General features: G+C 41.1%; 2 protein-coding genes and 2 non-coding genes across 6 annotated transcripts; 1 reads left to right on the top strand and 3 right to left on the bottom strand.

Annotated features, from left to right (window-relative positions):
• Positions 1-74, bottom strand: trnai-aau (transfer RNA isoleucine (anticodon AAU)). Its single transcript has one exon. It is a non-coding gene; the product is annotated as a tRNA-Ile (tRNA).
• Positions 22-7,265, top strand: LOC139624763 (uncharacterized). Its single transcript, XM_071484140.1, has 4 exons — positions 22-176; positions 1,080-1,799; positions 4,644-4,696; positions 5,559-7,265. Exons 2-4 carry the CDS (start codon positions 1,140-1,142, stop codon positions 6,241-6,243), a joined length of 1,398 nt encoding a protein of 465 aa, XP_071340241.1. The 5' UTR covers positions 22-176; positions 1,080-1,139; the 3' UTR covers positions 6,244-7,265.
• trnai-aau (transfer RNA isoleucine (anticodon AAU)) lies at positions 4,458-4,531 on the bottom strand. Its single transcript has one exon. It is a non-coding gene; the product is annotated as a tRNA-Ile (tRNA).
• On the bottom strand, positions 7,106-22,322 carry skic3 (SKI3 subunit of superkiller complex). 3 transcript variants are annotated; one of them, XM_071482624.1, is made up of 41 exons: positions 22,275-22,322; positions 21,742-21,842; positions 21,462-21,605; positions 21,196-21,287; positions 20,843-20,918; positions 20,601-20,747; positions 20,233-20,331; positions 19,996-20,104; positions 19,658-19,798; positions 19,400-19,498; positions 19,062-19,186; positions 18,776-18,862; positions 18,471-18,574; positions 18,198-18,324; positions 17,832-18,011; positions 17,573-17,697; positions 17,234-17,484; positions 17,008-17,110; positions 16,682-16,864; positions 16,396-16,543; positions 16,235-16,313; positions 15,412-15,473; positions 15,266-15,322; positions 15,108-15,176; positions 14,594-14,668; positions 14,189-14,330; positions 13,969-14,062; positions 13,798-13,875; positions 13,574-13,698; positions 13,355-13,478; positions 12,514-12,738; positions 12,234-12,306; positions 12,033-12,086; positions 11,673-11,784; positions 11,218-11,346; positions 11,001-11,125; positions 10,699-10,863; positions 9,562-9,714; positions 8,328-8,458; positions 7,723-7,852; positions 7,106-7,479 (listed from the first exon to the last, which is right to left on the bottom strand). In XM_071482624.1, the coding sequence occupies exons 2-41, from the start codon at positions 21,829-21,831 to the stop codon at positions 7,399-7,401; spliced, it is 4,713 nt and encodes a 1,570-aa protein (XP_071338725.1). In that variant the 5' UTR covers positions 21,832-21,842; positions 22,275-22,322; the 3' UTR covers positions 7,106-7,398. The 3 variants fall into 3 exon arrangements, with proteins under 3 accessions (XP_071338725.1, XP_071338726.1, XP_071338724.1); XM_071482625.1 differs by having other exon boundaries at positions 22,180-22,293; XM_071482623.1 differs by lacking the exon at positions 22,275-22,322 and adding an exon at positions 21,938-22,268.
• Between the last annotated feature and the right edge of the window lie 77 nt (positions 22,323-22,399).

Below are 22,399 nucleotides of genomic sequence, written 5' to 3'. Positions count from 1 at the left end.
TGGCCCGTACGGGGATCGAACCCGCGACCTTGGCGTTATTAGCACCACGCTCTAACCAACTGAGCTAACCGGCCATAGGGAAACGACAACATGACGTAATCAAATCTGCAAATGAAACCTACTGAACAGAAAGTAAGGTTTGTACAGCTGGCAAAGTACTCGGCTCCTCACTGACGGTAAGGTTGATCCATTTAAACCTTTAAAAGCCTTATGCTTACTTAGATTTATAGAGAAAATAACAACCAGGAGAATACTGTAATATGATAATGTATAAGTATGCTAAATGTTCATCATTTTGCTTATCTGTTACAGAGGCTGACATAATGCATAGTCGTCCTGTGTATGACATTTTATGACACACACAAACCACTAATATAGTAAGATTTAGATCTTATTGTCTAGCCCAGTGGTTCACACAGTGGGTGTAGGGCTCCCATGGAGGGTCATAAAGGGAAAGTGTGAAGTGCTAATATGAATTCATGAACGAGTGCTCTGAAACTAGATGCTATCAAGATTGGGGCAGACTTCTGTCAAGTAAGCAAACACAGGTGGTTCAGTGAGCAACAATGCCAATCCAGAAATATGGGGAAGCAACAAAGGGCACAGGGCGAGGCAAGTTCATTTGTATAGCACCTTTCAACACCAGACAACTCAGAGTTCCTTAAACAAGATGTAAAAGGGCATCAAAACAAGTCTTAAAAGAAATAAATACAAAGACACATAAAATACTTCTGATTTATTTTAAAAGATCAAAATAAATTGAAGTAGACAAGAACACATTGAACCTGAGAATAACAATTACAGTACAGTGACAGATAATGATTGCCAGTGGCAGCAACAGTTTGAGTAAACTTATACTTACATTTTCATTTGCAGAATAAAATTCAATGAGAAACATTAATGAAAAGAGAAATGTAGTTTAATATTGTTTCATTAAGTTCCAACCGGTTTTAAACATTAGAGGTGACAGAAAAACTGTGTGTTACTTGCCTTTGTTGAGTAAAAGTTACACAATGATCACTGTTAAATCTGCTAAAACATGGTATCACAGTTCTGGATACATTTTTTTTTTTTTACAGAGTTACAGACCTTTGGAGGACTTGGACAGCATCGTCTCTCAGCCACACTCCTAAATCACGATGTCAGTGCAGTTCTCTGGCTGGGAGGTGGTCGATGATGGTGCTTCTTTTCCTGGTGCGGAGCTGGGGTCATCGCAGACACCTCAGAACCGAGGTGTTTACACTATGTACCACGGGACCAGCGTTGCCAGTGCACGGCTCATCATTGCCAATGGTTTTAAACAGTCATCACGTGGCATGCTGGGAATGGGCGTGTATGTCAGTCGGGACAGGAAAAAGGCATCTCATTATCCACTCAACAGTAGCCATTCAGACCGTGTGGTCCTTGAGGTACGTGTGCGCGTCGGCCGTGTCAAGCGTATTGACCAGGACAACCATCCTATGCAGTACACCTGGAGTACGCAGGGCTACAACACCGCATGGGTCCCCCCCAACTGTGGCATGAAATCTGTACCCAGCGGCCTAGAGGAGGATTGTGTGTTTGACCCCAAAAGAGTGAAGGTGGTGGGCATTGTAAGGGCACCAAACGCTAGCATAGAGAAGGAGCTTCAACAGCTTTTACGAAACAAATCTGGGAAAGACGGTGGTCATACTGTGGAAGTGTGTTCACTGTGCAAGAGGAAGACCCAGCAGGGCTCTCAACACATCAAGCAACAGTGCTGGGAGTGTGGGAAAAGCATCTGCATTCTCATGTCCAAGCATTTCTGTTCAGCCACACCCTGACGGGGACCAAGGGAAGAAGATGGTTTCAAAAACAGACTGGAGTAATGGCGCAAAGACAATCTACGTCCACGGCCTTTGTATGTGCTGGAGGCAGAGTATAAGGAAAATTAAAATGGTATAAATTAGAGTAAAAAATGTAAACTCAGAGGATAATCATTCTATACATCCTTCCATAAAAGATTAACTGTACTGTAAATTATGCAAAATCGTATTCATGAATCAATAGTTTTTACTAAACCATTTACTTTACCCTAATGTTAATTTCTTATTTCTTCTGTACTAGCTGTATATTCTTTTTGGACATCATTTGTTTTATGTGATGTGTGACATTACTCTTATGATTTTGATACACTGAAATGCTTTCAATTCTCTAAACACCACATTATGGAACAGATCTATCAATAAACGCCTTCATTATATCATCACACCCTTCATGTCCAGTTTGTTAAGTTCCCATATCTGGTGAAAAACTAATTCAGTAGTGATGCTGTCAGCCTGCAGATAACTCATACCTTCATGATTATATCTGATGCAGTTACAAAATTCAGGATGGTGAGGAGTGAAACTGATTTTGGCAGGTTCCGAAAGGACATGCAAAAAGATGAGGGATGTTCACAATAAAAAGTATGGTGAAAACAGCCAATACAGACATACACTCACCAGCCACTTTATTAGGAACACCTTGCTAGTAGTAGTAGTAGTAGTAGTAGTAGTAGTAGTAGTCGTAGTAGTAGGCATAGATTCAACAAGGTGCTGGAAACAATCCTCAGAGATTTTGGTCCATACTGACGTGATAGCATCACACAGTTGCTGCAGATTTGTCAGCTGCACATCCATGATGCCAATCCCCCGTTCCACCACATCCCAAAGGTGCTCTACTGGATTGAGATCTGGTGACTGTGGAGGCCATTTGAGTACAGTGAACTCATTGTCATGTTCAAGAAACCAGTTTGAGATAATTTGAGCTTTGTGGTGAGGCGTGTTATCCTGCTGGAAGCAGCCATCAGAAGATGGGTACACTGTGGTCATAAAGGGATGGACATGGTCAGCAACGATACGCTGTGGCGTTTAAACGATTCTCCGTTGGTACTAAGGAGCCCAAAGTGTGCCAAGAAAATATCCCCCAGACCATTACACCATCCCCACCAGCCTGAACCGTTGATACAAGGCAGGATGGATCCATGCTTTCATGTTGTTGATGCCAAATTCTGACCCCACCATCTGAACGTTGCAACGGAAATCGAGACTCATCAGATCAGGCAACATTTTTCCAATCTTCAATGGTCCAATTTTGATGAGCCCGTGCAAATTGTAGCCTCAGTTTCCTGTCCTTAGCTGACAGGAGTGGCACCCGGTGTGGTCTTCTGCTGCTGTAGCTCATCTGCTTCAAGGTTCAACATGTTGTGCATTCAGAGATGCTCTTCTGCATACCTTGGTTATAACGAGTGGTTATTTGAGTTACTGTTGCCTTCCTATCAGCTCCAAGCAGTCTGGCCATTCTCCTCTGACCTCAGGTATCAACAAGGCATTTTTGCTCTGAGAACTGCCGCTGAATGGATATTTTATCTTTTTTTCTCACCATTCTCTGTGAACCCTAGAGATGGCTGTGCAGGAAAATCCCAGTAGATCAGCAGTTTCTGAAATACTCAGACCAGCCTGTCTGGCACCAACAACCATGCCATGATCAAAGCCACAAATTAAATCACCTTTCTTCCTCGTTCTGATTCTCGGTTTGAACTTCAGCAGGTCGTCTTCACCATGTCTACATGCCTAAACACATTGAGTTGCAGCCATGTGACTGGCTGATTCGATATTTGCATTAACAAGCAGTTGAACAGCTGTACCTACTAAAGTGGCGGGTAAGTGTGCATCAAGAGTTAGTTAGTTTGAATTTCATCCAGGGGATGAGGGGAAGTGACAAAAGTAATGTAGTTACCCAGGATAGAAAGAAAGATCAGGAGGCAGGGCAACACACAGCGTTCTCGCTGCCAAACACTGGCTCACTGGCACCGCCTGGGCTTCCTCTCTCCAGGTTGGGAGCAGCTGTGCACAGATAAGGTGGTGCACAGGAGGAGAGGTGACACCTGAGGCAGGAGAGAGGGAGAGGGAGGCCACACAAGGGAACTTGGGCCGTTCCTGCAGGAGACTAACCTGCCAACCGCATTCTAACCTATAGACTGTATATAAAAACTGAAGAATAAACTGAAGACATACAAGCTTGAATACAAAACAGTTTTTCCCTCTGCTCTTACAAAAATAGCGTTTTCCACTAGTTGATGACATAACACAGGCCTGCATTGTTTGATTCTTAAAGGCAGAGCAATGGAAATAATCTGTTTTCAGCCTAGTTATCTAAGGACAACATAAGGAAGAAAAAGGGCTACAGTTTGCATTCTGCAAATAAAACTGAGTCTACAGTATGGTAGCTGGCCTTCAGTGTTCAGTGACTGGGGCCATGTCATTGGTCGTGTAGCTGCCTTTATATTCATGCAACAGACTAAATGTTTCACAGTTGTTGACTAAATCCAGTCGGAGTTGCTAACGATTTGATGTGGAAGTTGCGTTTATTTCTACAGGGGCTCACTATCCAACTTTTATTCCAAACCACTGGGACAAGAGCCAATATAATTGGTAAAAGTTTAGGAAAATATACAGTGGCCCGTACGGGGATCGAACCCGCGACCTTGGCGTTATTAGCACCACGCTCTAACCAACTGAGCTAACCGGCCATGCGACAACGCCCGAAAAATTATCTATATCAACATATCCTGATATGACCTAGTAGTTTCACTAGCTAAGGAAACGAAAGTCATTATTTCACCTTATTAAAATCTACTGAACAGAAAGTGGAAGTTACTGAGGTTACAGAGAGAAGACTCCTCACTGACGGCAAGGTCTGTAAACCTGATTTTAAGTCATAACCTTAAACGACATTCAGCATACCTTGTCACATTTATCAAATGACCAGTTCAGCAGTGGTGAGGCTGAGTTCATGTTTAAATCCGTGGTTTGCTCACCGCTGCTGGAGCGTCCCAACATGTCCTCTCGTAAAACTTGGCTAATGTTACGTTAGCTTAAGAATTTGGTAGGGTTTTTTTGCACATATTACATTTCATGTTAAATTAGTTATTAAGACTCTATAACAAAATTAGTGTAACAGCAGTATATCACTGTAACAGTAACGTTAGCGTATATTAGCTCCTACTAGCTATAGTTAGCAAGATCACAAATAGGGCAAACCGTTGTTAAACCTTTCCTGTAACCCGATGAAAAATGTCAGGTTGTCACTGCAAATCTGTTTTTAATCAAATTTTTATGACATATTTTGGTAGCTTTTACTCAATGGAGTGGTGCCGTGTCCGGATAAGTCGATAAGATAACTGTGATTTCTTGGTAAGTCTGTGAGATAGGCCTTTAAGGTTAACTACATAGAAGATGTTAATGTGCAAGTGTTATTGTAGCTATCAAAAGTTGTGACCCTGTATTTAAAAGTGGACGCAGTTTTTCAGCTCCTATCAAGATATATTTTGTGATTAAGCATAAAAATTATTTATAGTGGCAACACATTATCTGATGGGTCACAGGTTTTGGTGAAACGTTGTCTACAACATGACACCATGTCCACTGAAGGATTAAAGCTACATTCAGTCATTTTTTAAACACTGGCCATGATAGGTCACACATCATCACTCTTAAATATGTCATAAACATGATACCATTTCAACTCATTCTTCACAGCACCCCTTGTTGAAGCAGGATGTCACTGCAGTTCTTTGGCTGGGAGACTACCTATGATGATGACTCTCCTCGTGTGGAGCTGGGGGCCTCTCAGGAGCCCAAGGACCGGGGTGTCTACACCATGTACCATGGCACCAGCGTTGACAATGCACGACTCATTATTGCCAATGGCTTTCAGCAGTCCTCAGGTGGTATGCTGGGAAAAGGCGTGTATGTCAGTCGTGATAAGAAAAAGGCTGAACGTTATCCACTGCAGATGAACCCTTCAGACCGTGTGGTCCTTGAGTTACGTGTGCGTGTTGGCCGTGTCAAGCGCATTGACACAGACAACCATCCTATGCAGTACACCTGGAGTACGCAGGGCTACGACACTGCCTGGGTCCCCCCCAACTGTGGCATGAAAGCTGTGCCCAGTGGCCTTGAGGAAGATTGTGTGTTTGACCCCAAAAGAGTGAAGGTGGCGGCCATTGCAAAAGCACCAGGCAATGTACTGACAGAGCTCCAGCAGCGAGTAGCTAACAGTCTTACAAACCACAGCGGAGGAGACTGGGATGCAGCAACACACGGTGGGGCTGTGGATGTGTGTTCACTGTGCAAGAGAAAGACCCTGCATGGCTCTCAACATATTCAGCAATCCTGCTGGGGCTGTGGGCAAAACATCTGCACACTCATGACAAAGCATGTCTGTTCGGGCAGGGTCTGAGAGGGTGTAAGGGCCTGAAACACAGTTCGGTTATAACATAGATGGGATGAGGATACATGACCAAATGACCTGACAGAGTTGAGGGAAAACTAAAGCTACGGTTAAAGCTGCAGTGTGGGAGCTTTACATAAAAATGAACATGTTACATTTAAACCCTCCCCCAAAAGTTCATACCGTACTAATTAAGTCTATCAGCAGCAGGTAAATCTATTTTCAGGTAAATTTATTTCACAGTATACCAGAGAGTTTTAAATCTGGTGTCTGAAGCAACATTCCCATGCTGGCGCACCGGTAGTGATGTGTTTTATGTGAACCAGCAATGATTTCCTTGGCCGAGCTCCAGAGGGGAGCAACTATAGTGACGGAGACGGAGTGGGTTACTGCAACTACGAGAATGGTGGAAAAACCTAGGACAGGTCCAAGAAATGTTTTTGATGCCACAGATAAAAAAAAATACTCTGTGGTTAGAGAAATGGTTTACGGGCTAACAAAGACAGAGATCTACAGTGAGGTCAAACTTTGGCTTTAACAATGTTTTGTGTAATTGCTCCCACTGCCAGAGGGGGGAGACAAAAGTCCCACACTGCAGGTTTAACTAGAGTAAAAACTTAACTCAGGGTATAATCATATTTCGGAAGCTTCAAAGTTTCTCCTTTTTCTTCCACAAATGAACAATTATAATTGATGTAATATGTTAATAGTGTCTGCTGAACATGACTTGAGGAACACTGTATATTGTTAACAAAGTCCTTTGGTATGAATAATGTACAGGTGATGGAAATCATGCACCAAAGTTATTGTTAACAGTGTTGTAATTTATTCTCCATTGACGTTAAACCGATACAATTAAGATGAGACAATCTTTATACATTGAGCAAAGTGCTTTTATTTCAGCCTGAATGTTGATATTGGTTACTTTGTTTGAAAGACATTTTGATCATGATTTTGATTTCCTGAATACTGTATTATGTAAAACCAAAGAATCATGTAAAGCCAATAAATGTCATATTTATAATACCAGACCAATAATGTCCAGTTTGATATGATTTCATAGTTAAGAGACACTGAAACGCTTAATTGGTGATTATTTGAGCCTGTGGATAAACCCATTATGCTACATGATTTCATTGTGATGCATTTGTAGATTTGCAAAAATTAGGATGACAAAGAGGCAAGCAGTGAATCAAACTCCAGCAGTCTTTGATCGCCCTTCATTTTGGCATGTTGCAAAAGGACCTGCAAAAAAGATGAGAAAATATATTCCATATCAAAGTTGCGTTGAAAGTAAACAGCAAATGCAGCAGTAAGGACATTAAGTATGACCAGTTTTACATTTGATATTTATGTGCTATGGACATTTCTACAGAACTTATGGTTGGAAACAGGGATTTAAAATGATGATATAACATAACAACATAACACCACAAAATGTTTCAGTCATCTGGTGGCAGTGTAGGTATGAGGCAGCTGTGTACTCACAGTGATCAGCTCCTGGTCATTCTTGGCATGCAAGTGTCTGAGGAGGTACCAGCTGGCCACCTGTACCACTGTTACTGGAAAGTCTTGAGAGGAAACGTACACCAGCCTCTCCAACAAACGCCTTGTTTCCCTGCAGAAGGCATACTCAGAAATGGGCAAAAGGTATAACATGTTCATGTCCATAACTTGTGTTTTCATCGGTTTTTCTGATATATATAATAAAATGAAATTTGCCTCTGGCATAAAAGGGTCTTTGAAATGATTATGCTTGGCACAGAGGTGTTCCTGCAGCATCTCTCTAGGAATTTAGCCAATTCACAATTGGACAATGCGTTCTCTTCAGCCTCTGATCAATGTAGCACTCTAAGTGTCCTGGCAGGTCTGTGAGGTAATGACAGAAGGCTATTATATCAGGACAGGAAAACTTTGCTTTGGAAGTTGCTTTGCATTCCCAAACGTACCAACATCTTGAAAAGACAGATGGACACATAGTGGGAAAAAATCATTTGCATATCGACACATAGCAGCACAGATACACCTGCAGCTTACACGGACATTTGCATACAACCTGCAGCAGGGTAAACAACACTGTGAGAAGCACTGACCTAGCTGCCATCTTGGTCACATACTGGAGCAGGGCCTGGAAGAGGTGGGCCATAGGGAATGAGCCCAGCTTCAAAACCTCAGTAGTGGCTTCTAGTACCAGGTCCTTCCAGTCATTTCCTGGGACACCTGCCTGAGAGGTCAGATCACACATGGTTCAGAATAAAACTAGCTGAATAGCTTTAAGTGTAAATGTGCACAACAACTGCCTATTCCGTGTTATTAACTGCTTTCAGAGGAGGAGTGACTGTCATCAAAATTAAATGATATTCACAGAGTTGGCAAAAGGTCAGATAATTGTGTTTAATGATGGTAGGCAACCATGGGATTTTCGGCCATGTGAGCAGTGGACTAAAAACCACATTCCCTGTAGTTAAATCACAAAGGTAACTTGTCTCGTTTGTATTTTTACATTTGGCAATGGCGGCTGATCCCATAATTCTGCTGGATATTCCTCCACCTTGACAGGAATGAAGACAGGAGTTGCCTCTGGTTGTGTGTGTGTGTGTGTGCATAAGAGAGAGAGAGTATCCATGGGAGTTTCTATGATGATCTCATCTCAAACCACTTCACCCGAGTGTCTCCTGTCCATACAGGCTGGCAGCACTGGAAGTTGACAGTACTTGGCTTGTATACCCCCCAGTCTCTCCTTCCCTCATACTTTAGGAGGCCAGCATGCTGTCAGTGGCCCAGGGATCACTTCTGGGCCTGGGGCAGCCTGTGCCTTTGGAGGCCGACTTTCAACAAATTTGTCAGCAATAATGGAAGTAATAATGGACTGCATGTCCAATGCCACGGCAGGATGAGGCTACACATTACATTTTCTACTTCTTTGACTCTACAAAAAAGGCCGTAGCAAAAACACTCTGTAATCTGTCTCCATTATTGAATATTGGTAAGGTTTCCCTGTTTTCAGGCTTTTCTTAAATCCACCTGACACTGACTATACACAGTTTTGGCCAGAAGAGATAGCACAAAAGTAATGATATAGTCAAAGATAACAACAGTGGACAGAGCTTGATTAATAGTTCAATTACAGAGTCCTCTCTTCTAACAGTACTCAATGCCACGCAGCCAGCCAGCAAGTCAGACGGCCATCTAAACAGCCAATCAGTCATTATTGTAAAACAATGCAATTTCACTTCTATTTAGCAATACCATTAGATTTGTGATGTCTAAAAGGTTCTTATTTGTGGCTTTATTTTGGATCTTGTTATATCCTATGCAGGAACTTACCATACAGGGCCCTAGAGCAAGCAGGGCTAGTCGGATCAGGCTGGAAACCTGGCTGCCATGCAGGCCGAGCTGTGAGGCAAGCTGCAGACTCTGCCTGTAAGCCATAACTGCCTGGACCAGCAGACCCTGGCTACGATACACTTCAGCCAGCCACTGAGCGAGAAAGAGAGTGATGGGGCAAGCAGGATAAGTGAGGGTAAAGGTAAGGATAGGAGATTTACAGAGGAATGGGAGGGAGAGGGAATAAGAGAGGTGAAGCAAAAGGGACATAGAAGAGATCGGTAGAGACAATATGAGATAAGGAAAGGTTAGAAGAAGAGAGGAAAGAGAGAGAGATAAAATTATATAATTTTTTCAGTTTTTATCTGATAATCACTCAGAAATAATCCACTGCCTCTTGCTTAAAGTTGAAGCTATTATGAAATTACTGTCACAAAAATGCCAATATCCTCAGCAAGTAAAAAGATATGACTTCTCAATGAAATATTCTCATAAAACCAAAAATGAAGCCAAATGTCTACTTTACTACTTGCAGCAACAATGAACTGAAGCTAAATCATTTTATCCACGGATAAAATTACTTAGAGAAAAAGCATGACTAATTATTTTCTGCCATTATTTAAAAGTATTTCCTGCACATAGACATAGTTATTATATGTGTTTTTATACAGATCTGACCATGACAACCTGATATTGACAAACATGTACAACTTCACATTTACACCATAATATCTGTGGTCATTAGTCATGGATACATTCTGTTTATATGTTCAAGGCTTAAATGAGAGAGCATGACTTCGTTGCTGCTTCCCCCTGCTTATGGTAGTCATTTGGTCTAGATTGCTGAAATATGAGGCCACAAGCCTTTTGGTGAGAAGAAAAAACAAGTGAAGTCATTTCAGTACAACATGTCCTCAACATTTTGAACAAGTTATAATCCGACACTGACACCACCAATACATTCAAGCCTGGTTGAAAGGTTGGTTGTTTTTGCTACATTTATATGTCTGTGTGAACAATGTGGCACCACTGGTGCTTGAAATTAAAAAGTAACAGCTCATTAGTATTTCACTTCAATACAAAGTGCTGCCATAGAATTTTAAATGAGTAGTATAGAATGAACGAGTGTCCACTTACATGCCATGCTCCTAGGTTGGTGGGGTTCATCATCACTGTGTTGTTGAGCTGCTCCAGCACGGAGTCTGGGAGGACAGTACCACCATCGGCCAGAAGGAGGCGCTGACACTGCACCTGTCTCAGTGACAGCATCACCGCTGGGTGCTCCGGAGAAACATTCAGCACCTGGGACAAAGCAGACAGAGCATCACCATAGCAGTGGAAGGAAGAGGTCTAACATGAGCCTTAAACATGTATAATATGTTTTTGAAATCAGTAAATCAGAAAATAATGTTAAGGATGTGTGTGTGTTCGTATCGAACCTGTGAGCAGAGGGCTTCTGCCTGCTCCAGCTGTCCAGCAAGCGTGAGACCAGTCACAGCCTGTTGCAGGACCCAGCCTTCTAGAGTCTGGGCTAGAGGGCGCTCTATCTCTTCCACACTACGCACTTTGAGAAAGAAAGAGAGGTCAATGTCAATTATGCACCCAAACACACACACCAACACAAAAACACACACAACCATACACCAATGACCACACCTTTCTCAGAAACCACTGCCATGAGGGTTTTCTCCAGTCCTTGTCTGCAAGGAGCAGAACCAGTAAGATAACAGGATGTGTTTTCTGTGTGACAGGCAGCCATTAATCCCGCCCATGCTGCTGGATCGTCTGAAAGTAGAGAGAGTAGTGGAGAGTCAGATCGCAAAAAGATTTCACAGTGTTTCACAGTAATACAAGGTGCAAGGTAGCTTTAAATTTAACAGATAGGGATAAACACAAACAAGCTCTCTGTGCACAAAACAGCTAAATTTTAGTCAGCTGTATATTATCGGGGACACCGTTATGTGGAAGAGTGGTTTTACAGTGGGGTTACATGCATATTATGGAGAATTTCCAGAAAATTTCCAGATACTTTAAGGCTTGAAGAAGTTTTTCATGTTTTTCATGTGAGGTTTGTTGTGTTTGTGTGTGTGCGTATTTAAGTTTATCTCTACCGGGACAGAGCAGCACAGCTCTCTGCATGGTCTTCAGTGCATTTCTGTAACTGTCCTCTCCAGAGTGTCTTCCATTAGCCAGCTGGTTCACTCCACTGTACAACAACGCCCTCTGCAGGGACAATCAGCTCAGTTTAATATACAAACACTGTGGCAAGGACCATACTAGGAAAGGAAAAATGTGCTTTTCAGCTGTTGAAATATCTCAAATGTACAATAGATTAAACATGATCAAATTCAAAACAGAACAGAATATGAGATTAAATTAATGGCTGTGAGGTAAAAGAATACATGACAAACAGAGAAATACAGATAACGAAGCACTGTGCCATTTAAACAAAATGATAGTCACACTTTTACCTTTCCTTGGGTCATACTGGAGAGACAGGCAACCTGCCCAGCCATTGCTCCACCCTGGAAAACACAGCAGACAAAACCATAAACAAAACCACTGGAACTGTTCAGCAGCGCTACAGTAACAGTGGATGAAGCTGCTGAGTTAAAAGCGCAAGAGTATACTAGACTTGGGTGTGCATAGCGACTGTGTGTATACAGGCTTACATTTGCCTTCCTGGGGTAGTACTGTGGTACCACTCTGGAGAGCAGGGCCCACAGAGATGGGTTTCCAGGATTGCTGTAAATAAGACAGAAAAAATAGACAGAGGAAGACTTATGTATATACAGGTATATTGCTACAATGTACAAAGAGTCTGCTGATAATTCTTCAAGGTACTTATCAGCAGGTGTACAGGCTAAAATAAACAGGGAGTGCATGCATTAGGCTATTGCAGGGTACAGCAACTCATTAGGGTGGTCTATACAATTCAAACAAGCAACTTACCTGTGTACAGCTCTGGAAACCTCTCTTTGCACCGCACTGTAGTTACCCTGCAGGGCCAGCAAGGTGCAGGTAAGTAGACATTGCTGCTCTACAACACTGCCAGAGGCTGAACCTTGCTTCAGCAGTTCGGTCAGGGCAGCGGCAGCTAGTGTAGCATCACTGTGGACCAAGCCCAGGGCGCATAAACACAGTAGAGACTCTGAGATTGGCTCCTTCAACATTGAGCTGTAGAGACAGAAAGCAGACAGAGAAATACTTTTAGCTTGTAAGCAAGTATAGCACACACATTGTCACCATGTGATAATGCAGTTGACAACAATTTTTGTGCCAAGATTTTCCTTGGCACAATCACATGTCTGAGGAAGCTCCAGCATTTAATATTTGGCAGTTTGATGTCAAACATCATTCTTTTAAGTACAGAAAACTATCATGTTTACAATTTACACTCCTTTTACAAACATCTTTCTCAATTTTCTTTGTCTTCACAGCTTATCAATCCAATATTGTTTGGCCAGAAGCACCTGAAAAGTATCTGACTGGAATGGAAATAGTGTTACAGCTTGAAAAACATCTTTGACATCATGTCAACCCGCTCTCAAACGAATTACAATGAAATATAACAAAATTAATTATGAGTGAATTATATATCTCTAGTAGGTGTCAAGTCTTTTCATATTTATTCTAATGATTTTTTTATACTGGCATGAAGACAAAATGACTGGTAGCAAACAATTCATTCATCAATCAACTGATGTACTGATGTGAGTAGTTTTAGTTGGTGGACAAGGAAAAAAACAAACAAAACCACTGGCACAGTCCAGACAACACTGTGGATTCTCACCACTTAAACAGCAGAGTCTTGGCTGAGTCTAGGTTGCCCTGTCTGTGCTGCAGCAGGGCCAGAGCTGTCAAGATGTAAGCTTTCTCCTTCTCACTGGAAGCCACAGCCAAGGCACGTTCATAGGCTACAGTACACACACACACAACAGTTTATTCACAGTCATTTTGATGTGAAAAGACATATAGAATCTCTGATTTCAGTGTGTCTCCCAGTCCTCACCACTGATGCTTTCTGGGATGAGTCCTGCCCTGCAGTAGGCCAGAGCCAACCCAACCAGATCACTGAGCTCCTGCAGTGGAGTGGAATTATAAACATGCACTGCCTCCTCCCACTGGCCTGCAGTGCTGCAAAACACACAGTGGAGCATACGAAAAAATGGCGCTTGAGGAAATTGAACGTATTGTCAAAGTTCAATACATGACAATGAGACAGCTAGTTGTTACCACAAAGCGCGGCCGTAGCTGCCCAGAGCAAAAGCCTTTTCATCTGTTGAGGACATGGATTGCAACAATTCAACAGCTCTGAGGAAAGAGAATTAAGACAGATTAATTATAAACAAATATTTGCCTCATTTGTGAGCCTGTACAGTTAGTCAGTGTAATTCAGACAGATACCTTTGGTAAGCCTGTAAGGCCTGCCTCTTCAGCTGTAGATGTTCATTCAGATAGCCCAGCATAATGAAGGCTTCAGGGTCAGACTGGATCCTCTCTGAGTTATGCAAAAGAAACTCCATGTCACACAACATCCATCTTTAACATATCACCCAAATATAACTAAGGGATCTGTGGACCCTGCATGAACATCAACACACAAATAGATACTATATATCTGTACCTGTGTACTTGCTGAGTGCCACCTGAGCAGCAGAGATGGCATTCATCTGGACTATGTTGTAGCGATACAGTTCAGAGTCTCTGTTGCTCTTATCCAGCAGGGTGGAACATACCCAGAAGGCATAACCTTTCACTCCCTCCATCTGCCGAGGAAAGATGAGTGACATAAATGAGGATGAAGAGCAAGGAAACAGCAGGAAACATAGTCTGACAAAGCAAGTGATAAAATCAATTTTGTGTTTCATCATGGTATCATTACCAATTCCTTAATAGCAGTAGCAAAATACTTCTAACTAAACATTCAGTAGAATGACTGAGAGAGTTGAAGCCAATATTAAACTGCTTTTATCCAGCTAATGAGCGGGTATTACAATAGCAGCCCCAGTGGTTTTAGGAGGTCACGCACATGTGTGCTGAGTTCAGTGGTGTGCCTGAAAAGATCCATGGTGTCATAGCTTCCCACTCTCTCTGCTATCAGAGCCTGGTAGGAAGGAAAAGAGATAACAATTTCATTGGGACACATACAGACAAAGAGGTCAGGACAGAAATTCATTAAGCTTGAAAAATACTAGCACACTGACATGCCATTACACGCCATAATGAAACCTTGTATGGCCCCTCACTAAGCACATGTGTCTTTCAAATTTTTTACCTCTGCAGAACACCAGTCCAAGTCAACCAAATTATATGAATTATTTTACTTTATTATCCTTTGCCCTGTTATATTTTCATACTATCAATTTTAGCTGATGTTGTGTCATATGTGTATGCATGCTCATGTATACTCCATGCAATTGAGAAGCCCCTGGCCACAGTGAATTACTGCCAATGGCCATTTCCTCGACATGGTGGCATTACAGTGACCTTTAAAACATTATTTCTTGACACTGTTTAAGATAAGGCAGAGTCGGGTTCAGTACCTGTCCAATCCAGCAGTTCACATACAGTGGCTCCAAGGACTGGGCAATCTTGAAGGCCTCGTGAGCAAGCTAAAAGCAATAAGAGCAGACTTGTCTGAAAATGTCAGCCAGCTATGATAAAAACAAGAAGTATATGCAAGGAAATTGAACACACACACCTCTATATTGTCCTTCTTCAAATACAGAGTACCAAGGTTTGTCCAGGCAACAACATTCTGTCATAAAATATTATAAAGTTTAGTAAAAACTTCTGAATATTTTCTGATAATGCTATTCATCACCAGACCAAATGTGCTGTACATACATTTGGCTCAACTTGTATGGACTTGATGAAGCAATGTTGAGCCAGAGCAAAGTTCTCAAGACCTGATGTGACAGAAAGACAGTGACAAGAATGAACTGCGTTAGTTCCTCTGACATAGATCAATCAAAAGAAGTTGTATTAATAAGAGAAAAAAGGTCATATCTACACACATAATTACTATGCATTTTTGTCTGCCCACTTATTTAACAGTAAAGCTAATGCTACAACAATTTTGATATTTCCAATATATCCAATTGAATGTTTATTCTTCCAACCCATTACTTTTCCTAAATACTAGTAGACTACCTACTGCTACTGCTGTGCAAAGAGGAGAGCAGTGTGGGACAGCAGTTATTTCATTAAAGGCCTCGAGTTATTTGAGTGAGATTACCATTTATATGGTTTAGGCTGCATTAAAAATGCTGGACACGTTTGTTTATGAGGTGGGGCTATGACTGAACAATACAGCTTTTTAGACAGAATAAAGTCTGTAGGTTACTTAAATCCATAAAAATTGAATATGATTTTGTTCAGGATGCATCTATTTGTTGTGCTTTTGTTGATATGAAAAGTATATGTGGAGTCTAACAACTTGATTATTTCCTATTGCAAAATGAAAACCATTTATTATTGGAGTCATCTTTCTTTTTGAGCAGCATACTGTGCATTACAGCAGTCTAACTCTAACCCTTTGCAGCAACCAGCATTTATTCTTGAGTAATGAAATATTGGTAGGTCAAGTACACATTGACAAGTTGATCAATCTGTCCACCAGATGGGGTAAAACACTACTATTTACTAAAGTAAGGATACATATTGTTACCTTTGTTCATGGAAATCACTCCCAGGGCATTCCAGTAGCTGTGGTTCCCACTGTCCATCATGATGGCCTTTTTCAAACACTGAGAAGAGGAAAAAAAACTCTTTAAAGACCACCTCTGGGAACAAACAATGTGAAATTATTGTGAGTATCCAGTGAATTACCTGCTGAGCCTTCTCTAGGACCATAGATTGGGAGTTCTGTTCTCCTTCTGTAGGGCAGGGTAGGCTGGACTGGCGGTAATAGTTGAGTCCTAGGTCATACCAGAGGCTGGGGGCCTCAGACATCAGCTTTAAAGCGCGAGCATAGCACCTGCAGACAAAAACATGCACTTAATGTTCAAGGGCAACAAATAACCCATTTTGGCAGTAAAGCTATTCAATATCAACTTTTGACAGAGTAGCAATGGTATAGGCAGTTTGGAAAATATATGCCTGTTTGTGAACATACCTCTCGCCGACTTTGAGCGTCTGGGCCTGGTTCAGCATGTGGCCCTGTGAGTTAGGGTCTAAACCAGCCAGTGGGGCGGGCATTAAAACCTGCGCTCTGTTTGGCGACACAGTGCTGACTGCGGTGCACGCATCTCCCAGCAGCTTCCACAAACAGGACAGGTCTGGACGCAGCTCCACAGCTCTGGAGAGTAAAGAATGGTAAAACGGTAGATGTATGAAATTGGAGATACTACAATGTCTGTGTGATGCTGCCATGTAATGAATCACAGACAAAGCATTAATTCATATGAAGGTTTGCAAGTTGAACAAATGTCTAATCATTACCTAAAGAGGTTCTGTATGGCTTGCTGAATGAGGTCAGCGGCTCCCCCATCTCTGCAGTCCTCCATTAAACTTTTTGCCAGAGACAGCTGGCACTCTCCAAGACCTGAACAACAGACCATACAAATCAAATTAAATGCCCACATTTAGACATGTGACTCACCAGAGATATGAAATAAAAAGCATAAAATTATGGCAAATGAAAGGGTATAATGAAACAAACACCTACCTTTAAGGGCGGGAACATAGTCCTGCTGTGCAGTGATTTGCAAGTATTCTGCAACTGCCTCTTTGAACTTGCCCAGGGTCTGTTTGATTGCAGCAGCCTGGTAAACACTGTAGATGGAGTTGGGCTGAAGTTGATGGGCCTTACCAAAGGCTTTCAGAGCTGCTGTGAAGCTCCGGCGGTTTAGGTAGGCCTCACCTAAACACTCCCAACACACCCAGTCCTCCGGGTCTGCTCTCAGAGCTGCCTGTAGACTATAAACATAAAGTGAAGGGTCAATAATGCTCATAAACATCTAAACCAAGGCAATACACACAGTTGTCTCGGATTTGAAATTCTTACTCAGGTATGGCCTTTTGATGCTCTCCGACCTTCAGATAGTAAAGGCCTCGTCTCATCCAAGCCCATTTAGCTGAGCCCGGAGTGGCTTTCTCTATCACTGACTCAAGTGTTGCTAAGGCAGTGTCCTATGGTATGTAAGAAAGAAGAAATGGGGTAAAAAATTTAAAAAAAGGGAAACATGATGACAAAGTGCCAACACACCTGAGAACTCTGAACACTGTGGCTTTTTTTTTTTTTTTTAACCACCGAGGCCACTCACCATGTCCCCCTGCTCCATACTGAGATCCACTGAGGCAGTTCCAGACTCTGCATCCTCATTGTCCAGCTCAAAGGCCTTCTTATAGCAGCCTCGTGCACGGCCACGATCATTTGCAACTTCCCGGTAATAATGTCCAAGGTAGCGAAATACACATCCAAGATGTGGTTCTAATTTTGCAGCCTGAAATGGACAAATGAAGGTTAAAAGATGGTTTATTTGTGGGCAGGTGAAATCCTTCAAGACTAATCTTTAATCTCTAATAATCAGCATTTTAGAGATTAAATGAATCAATGTTTTTATCTATCTAAAAAAAGGCCACATCTTGTTGTGAAATAAAATTAAGAATTTTTCAATAATCACACTAACTTTCAGCAAGTGTGTATGGGCTTTGCTCCGATCTTTACGGGTCTCCTCTCCCATGTCCCAGTAGAGCTGTCCCAGCAAAAAGTAATACTCTCCACAGTTTGGGCTCTGGCTGGCTGCATTTAGGAAACTACACAATGGAAGAAAAGAAAAATGGAGAACTGTATCATTTTGTAATTGACTTGTTGACTAATTGACTTTTTACCACACTTTTTTTTTTTACCTTACTTTTTGCCACAGATGGAAAACATGCACACAAAAAGTGCTAGTATCTACCTCTGCTCTGCCAGCTGCTGCTGGCCTTCAGCCAAGTGCACCAGTCCTCTCAGTGCTAAACCCTGGGCTAGGTTTGGGTTGGAGGCCACTAGCCCTGATGACACCTATGGAAAATATAATAGTTTAATTTGTAGCACCTTAATTCTAATACAAGAAACATATTCATCTATGGGGTGAGATGATCATATCATAAGTTGAATATGTTTTGAATAAATTATTTGCTGAAATATTGTGTTTCCTATGTTTATCATAAAATAAAAGTGTAATTTTCACAGACAGAATTCAGTAGGTCAAAGGTTTTCAACCTTAAGTGCTTGATCAATCTGTCCTTTGTTAAGATATGCACGTCCTTTGAGGGCTACTAGAACTGGGTCTTTTTCAGCATCTGGAATCTGAAAAAAATGAACAACAGACACATCATTGCCTTTGTTATTTTATGTAGTGCAACATACACACATATATCCATGCTTACAACTACAAAATTTATACCTATTAAAATAAATAAAATACTTTTAAGTGTTGAGTTACTTGATACCAAGTTATCTAAAAATAAAATTGAAAAACAAGAACAGTATTAGTTAATCACATTACCTGTGAAAAGGTCTCCAAAGCCTGGTCAGCAGCCTTCTCTCCTCCACTTCTGACTGAAGTCTCTAGCTTCAACCTAAGTAGTTTGACCCTCAGCTCCTTGTCTCCAGAAGCACATGTCAACAGACCTAATAGAACCCGACAAACACTGAAGTTTAGTATGCTTTTCAGGGAATAAAGTCTGCCCCAATAAGTAGTCAATATTCAGGTTTCATTCACAAATCCTTGTATTATTTTAGTTTTTTAACAATTTATGAAGTCTGGTTAGTTGGATCAGAGATTACATGCTGCTGTTGGGTTGTCTAGATGATCTACAGTGATATCTAGCAGACTGAACATACCTTGGGAGCATGATATAGCACTGTCTGAGTATCTGTGCACTTTAAACTGAGCTTCAGCCAGACTGTGCCATCCTGTGCTGCAGCCCATTTTCTTCAGCCCTAATGAAACAGAGGAGACAGATCATGGACAGTTACCATCAAATACTACTGTCATTCTAAATCACAGGAATGGTCATGAAGTGTATGTCTCATTATAAAGTGTTCAGGTGCCCTTTACACTAAGACCAGAATTCAGTCTTTGTTATTGTGCAAACTAACCTTGTGAAAGGTCCTTAATGGCATCTTTATATCTTCCTTCCTGAAGCGCTTTGGTACCCAGGCCTAGGTGACCTAACCCACAGTTAGGGGCCAGATCCAGGAGCCGGTGGAAACAGCTGATCGTATCCTCATTGAGGATACCTTCAAATGGAAACATTTCATGTATCAAGATTGCCCCTGCATATTACTAACATACATTCTGAGGGTAAAGGCCAATGATTCCCCTCAATTCTTGAAAGTAGCATTTTATATAAAAAAAAACTTTCTTGTTCTTTTACCTATCTTGTTCATAAAATCTAAAATCATAATACGTAAGTGCATATTCAAAAGTATCTTACCTGTTTTGAGGTAATGAGAACAAAGGACCTCAAGAGGATAACTTTGGCTGGGGTAGTGGGACAGCATGGACTCACATGCCTCTTTCATTTTGGCTTCTTCTTGTGGCAGCTAAAGTAAGAGCAGATTCCTGATGAGCAAGTGATTTTGGAAAGGACTGTCCACAGCAAAGTATTAGGTAGCGTATTTTGATGAATATAAACACAACTGTCATTAAATTTCTGTGATGGTACACTTACTTTAGAAAGACATTTAACATAGTCAGCTGAGATCTTCTTGTGTTTCTCTCCTGGTACAGGCTCCGTGAGAACCAGGATGTTCTCAAATGCTGTGATTAACTGATGGACATGAACAAACAAAACAGTTACAAAAGGGCAGATGGCATTGAGATATGTGCACTTAAAAACAATGTGTATTTGACAAAATATGATCTTTATTTTTGTCAGTCAGTGGGAGAAATTGAAGTTAATGAGTTCCATGAGATGAGGCATATCTGCTTTAAGTTCTGGCTAACCTTATGGGGCATGTAAATTGAGGGGTTCGGGCTCTTATGTGTAGCATATGTGTCATGTTGCAGAGTTTAAGTGCGCATTTGGGGAAATCTTACATGCTGTTGAGTTTCATTGTCCTGCTCGTCCTCATTAAGGCACTCTGAGAGCAGTTGGGTCATCTCTTGCCATAGCTCCAGTAACTCTTTCTTGTCCACAGCGTCTTCCTGCTTCAGCTGAATGAGCTGCAGCCAAACCTTTGCCAACTGTCCATACAATACAAATGTATTCAAATATGTAAAAATAACACAAAACACCAAATTTTCATTAGTCTTTACCACACACCTTTAAAAGTACATACCTTTAAATACTCTTTGTCAGACTGATAAGTCTCAGACAGCTTTTTGATCACCTCATAACATTTTTTTTTGTCTGAGCTGTGAATGGAGAACATAATGAAAGTCAATAACATCACAAATGGTCTAGTCAAAACTACAAAATGTCATTAAAACTATAAGAGGTGAGTACAGGCAAATAGTATTCAATTCAATTCGATTCAATTCAACTTTATTTGTATAGCGCCAAATCATAATATACATTATCTCAAGGCACTTTACAGGGTAAGGTCAAGACCTTACTTTACTATTGAAATCATCTTAATTTTTGATAAAGTTTTAAGAAATGTGTGCTAATAAAAATGTTTCCATATCTTACCTGGCATACAGCTCAACAAGCTTCTGATAAACATTAGGTAGTTCAACTTTGAAATCCCACTGATCAGTCTTTTCATAAAGATTGGCTAAGCCCTAAAACACAAATAAATTATTGAATTGATTCATATTTAGCATAAAATGCACCCAGAGGTGATGTCACAGCTTTAATTCCAGCTCAACTGATAAGACATTAGTAAATTAATTGTTCACAGTGTAATGCATCTAATGAATAGTGTAAGCTGTTATCACTACACTTTCACATCTTACCTGCCATGCTAGTAACTGCTCAGGCTCCAGCTCCACTGCCTTTTTATAGGCTGACTGTGACTGATCTGGTTGGTCAAGTTCACTGGCTGCCAAGCCGATGAATACCCATGCATTATAGTTGTTCTTCTCCAGTTTCAAAACAGCCTAAAACCACATTAGAATATCAGCTATACCACATATCATTGCCTCATTCAGTCGCCAGATTCCTTGTAACAGATGTATATCAACATCCAAGGCCTTATGGAAATACTGACTTTCCTCAGTGTCTGAGAAACTTTACCTTGCAGTGTTTCAGAGCCTCTTTGAATTCTTTGTTTTTAATGGCCTCTCTGGCACTTTTCAGTGCTGTTTTCACCTCTTTACTAGACATCTTGTGATTACCTGAGTAAAACAGACAGAGACATAACAAGAAAAATACTGTCACATCCATAATAACATAGCTGTTGGCCTGATATACAGATGAACTTGCAACCTACCTGGCTTTATGAACTGACACTACTTATTTGACTTACAGTATGCTGTAGGCAAACGTTTGCTGTGCTTACTGAATAGCGCTGATGTATTTGACTAAACAGTTAACAGCTGTTTTTACAAAGCAAAATGAATTAGCTAGTTTGTATTGGTAGCAGTGTTAGCTGGCTAAATACAATTTAGCATTAGCTGTTAGCTTGTCAGTACCTATAAACTATGTACATTTGAATGAAAGCTAGTTTCAAACCTTAATTTATACATAATATATATTTTCGCAGTTGGCTCAATAAGCTGTTACCCATATTGGTTTCGTAAATGTGAACAAAACTTAGGGCTACACACTGTTTACGTTGACTGCTTGCTCTGCGCATGTTCAGTAACACGGAAGTGAAAGAAAAGTTGCAACATAGTCTATGAATTTTCAAAATAAAATTACTTGCAGTTGAAGAGTGCAGATACAAGACAAG

The sequence above is a fragment of the Trachinotus anak genome, unplaced genomic scaffold (genome assembly GCF_046630095.1).
Source record: "Trachinotus anak isolate AG129_WGS33_773 ecotype Australia unplaced genomic scaffold, CSIRO_AGI_Tana_v1 ptg000008l, whole genome shotgun sequence".
NCBI lineage: Eukaryota > Metazoa > Chordata > Actinopteri > Carangiformes > Carangidae > Trachinotus > Trachinotus anak.
The sequence above is the reverse complement of the archived record's forward strand: the minus strand, read 5'-3'. Positions and strand labels throughout refer to the sequence as shown.

What these genes read in the sequence shown, in the direction of transcription:
- LOC139624763 (XM_071484140.1), top strand. Translation starts at nt 1,140, where the DNA reads ATGTCAGTGCAGTTCTCTGGCTGGGAGGTGGTCGATGATGGTGCTTCT. An exon ending in ATTTCTGTTCAGCCACACCC is followed by an intron (nt 1,800 to 4,643) that starts TGACGGGGACCA and finishes AATCTACTGAAC; the next exon opens with AGAAAGTGGAAGTTACTGAG. An exon ending in GACTCCTCACTGACGGCAAG is followed by an intron (nt 4,697 to 5,558) that starts GTCTGTAAACCT and finishes TTGTTGAAGCAG; the next exon opens with GATGTCACTGCAGTTCTTTG.
- skic3 (XM_071482624.1), bottom strand. Translation starts at nt 21,831, where the DNA reads ATGTCTAGTAAAGAGGTGAAAACAGCACTGAAAAGTGCCAGAGAGGCC. An exon ending in AGGCTCTGAAACACTGCAAG is followed by an intron (nt 21,606 to 21,741) that starts GTAAAGTTTCTC and finishes ATGTGGTTTTAG; the next exon opens with GCTGTTTTGAAACTGGAGAA. An exon ending in ACGCTCAAAGTCGGCGAGAG is followed by an intron (nt 16,544 to 16,681) that starts GTATGTTCACAA and finishes TTTTGTCTGCAG; the next exon opens with GTGCTATGCTCGCGCTTTAA.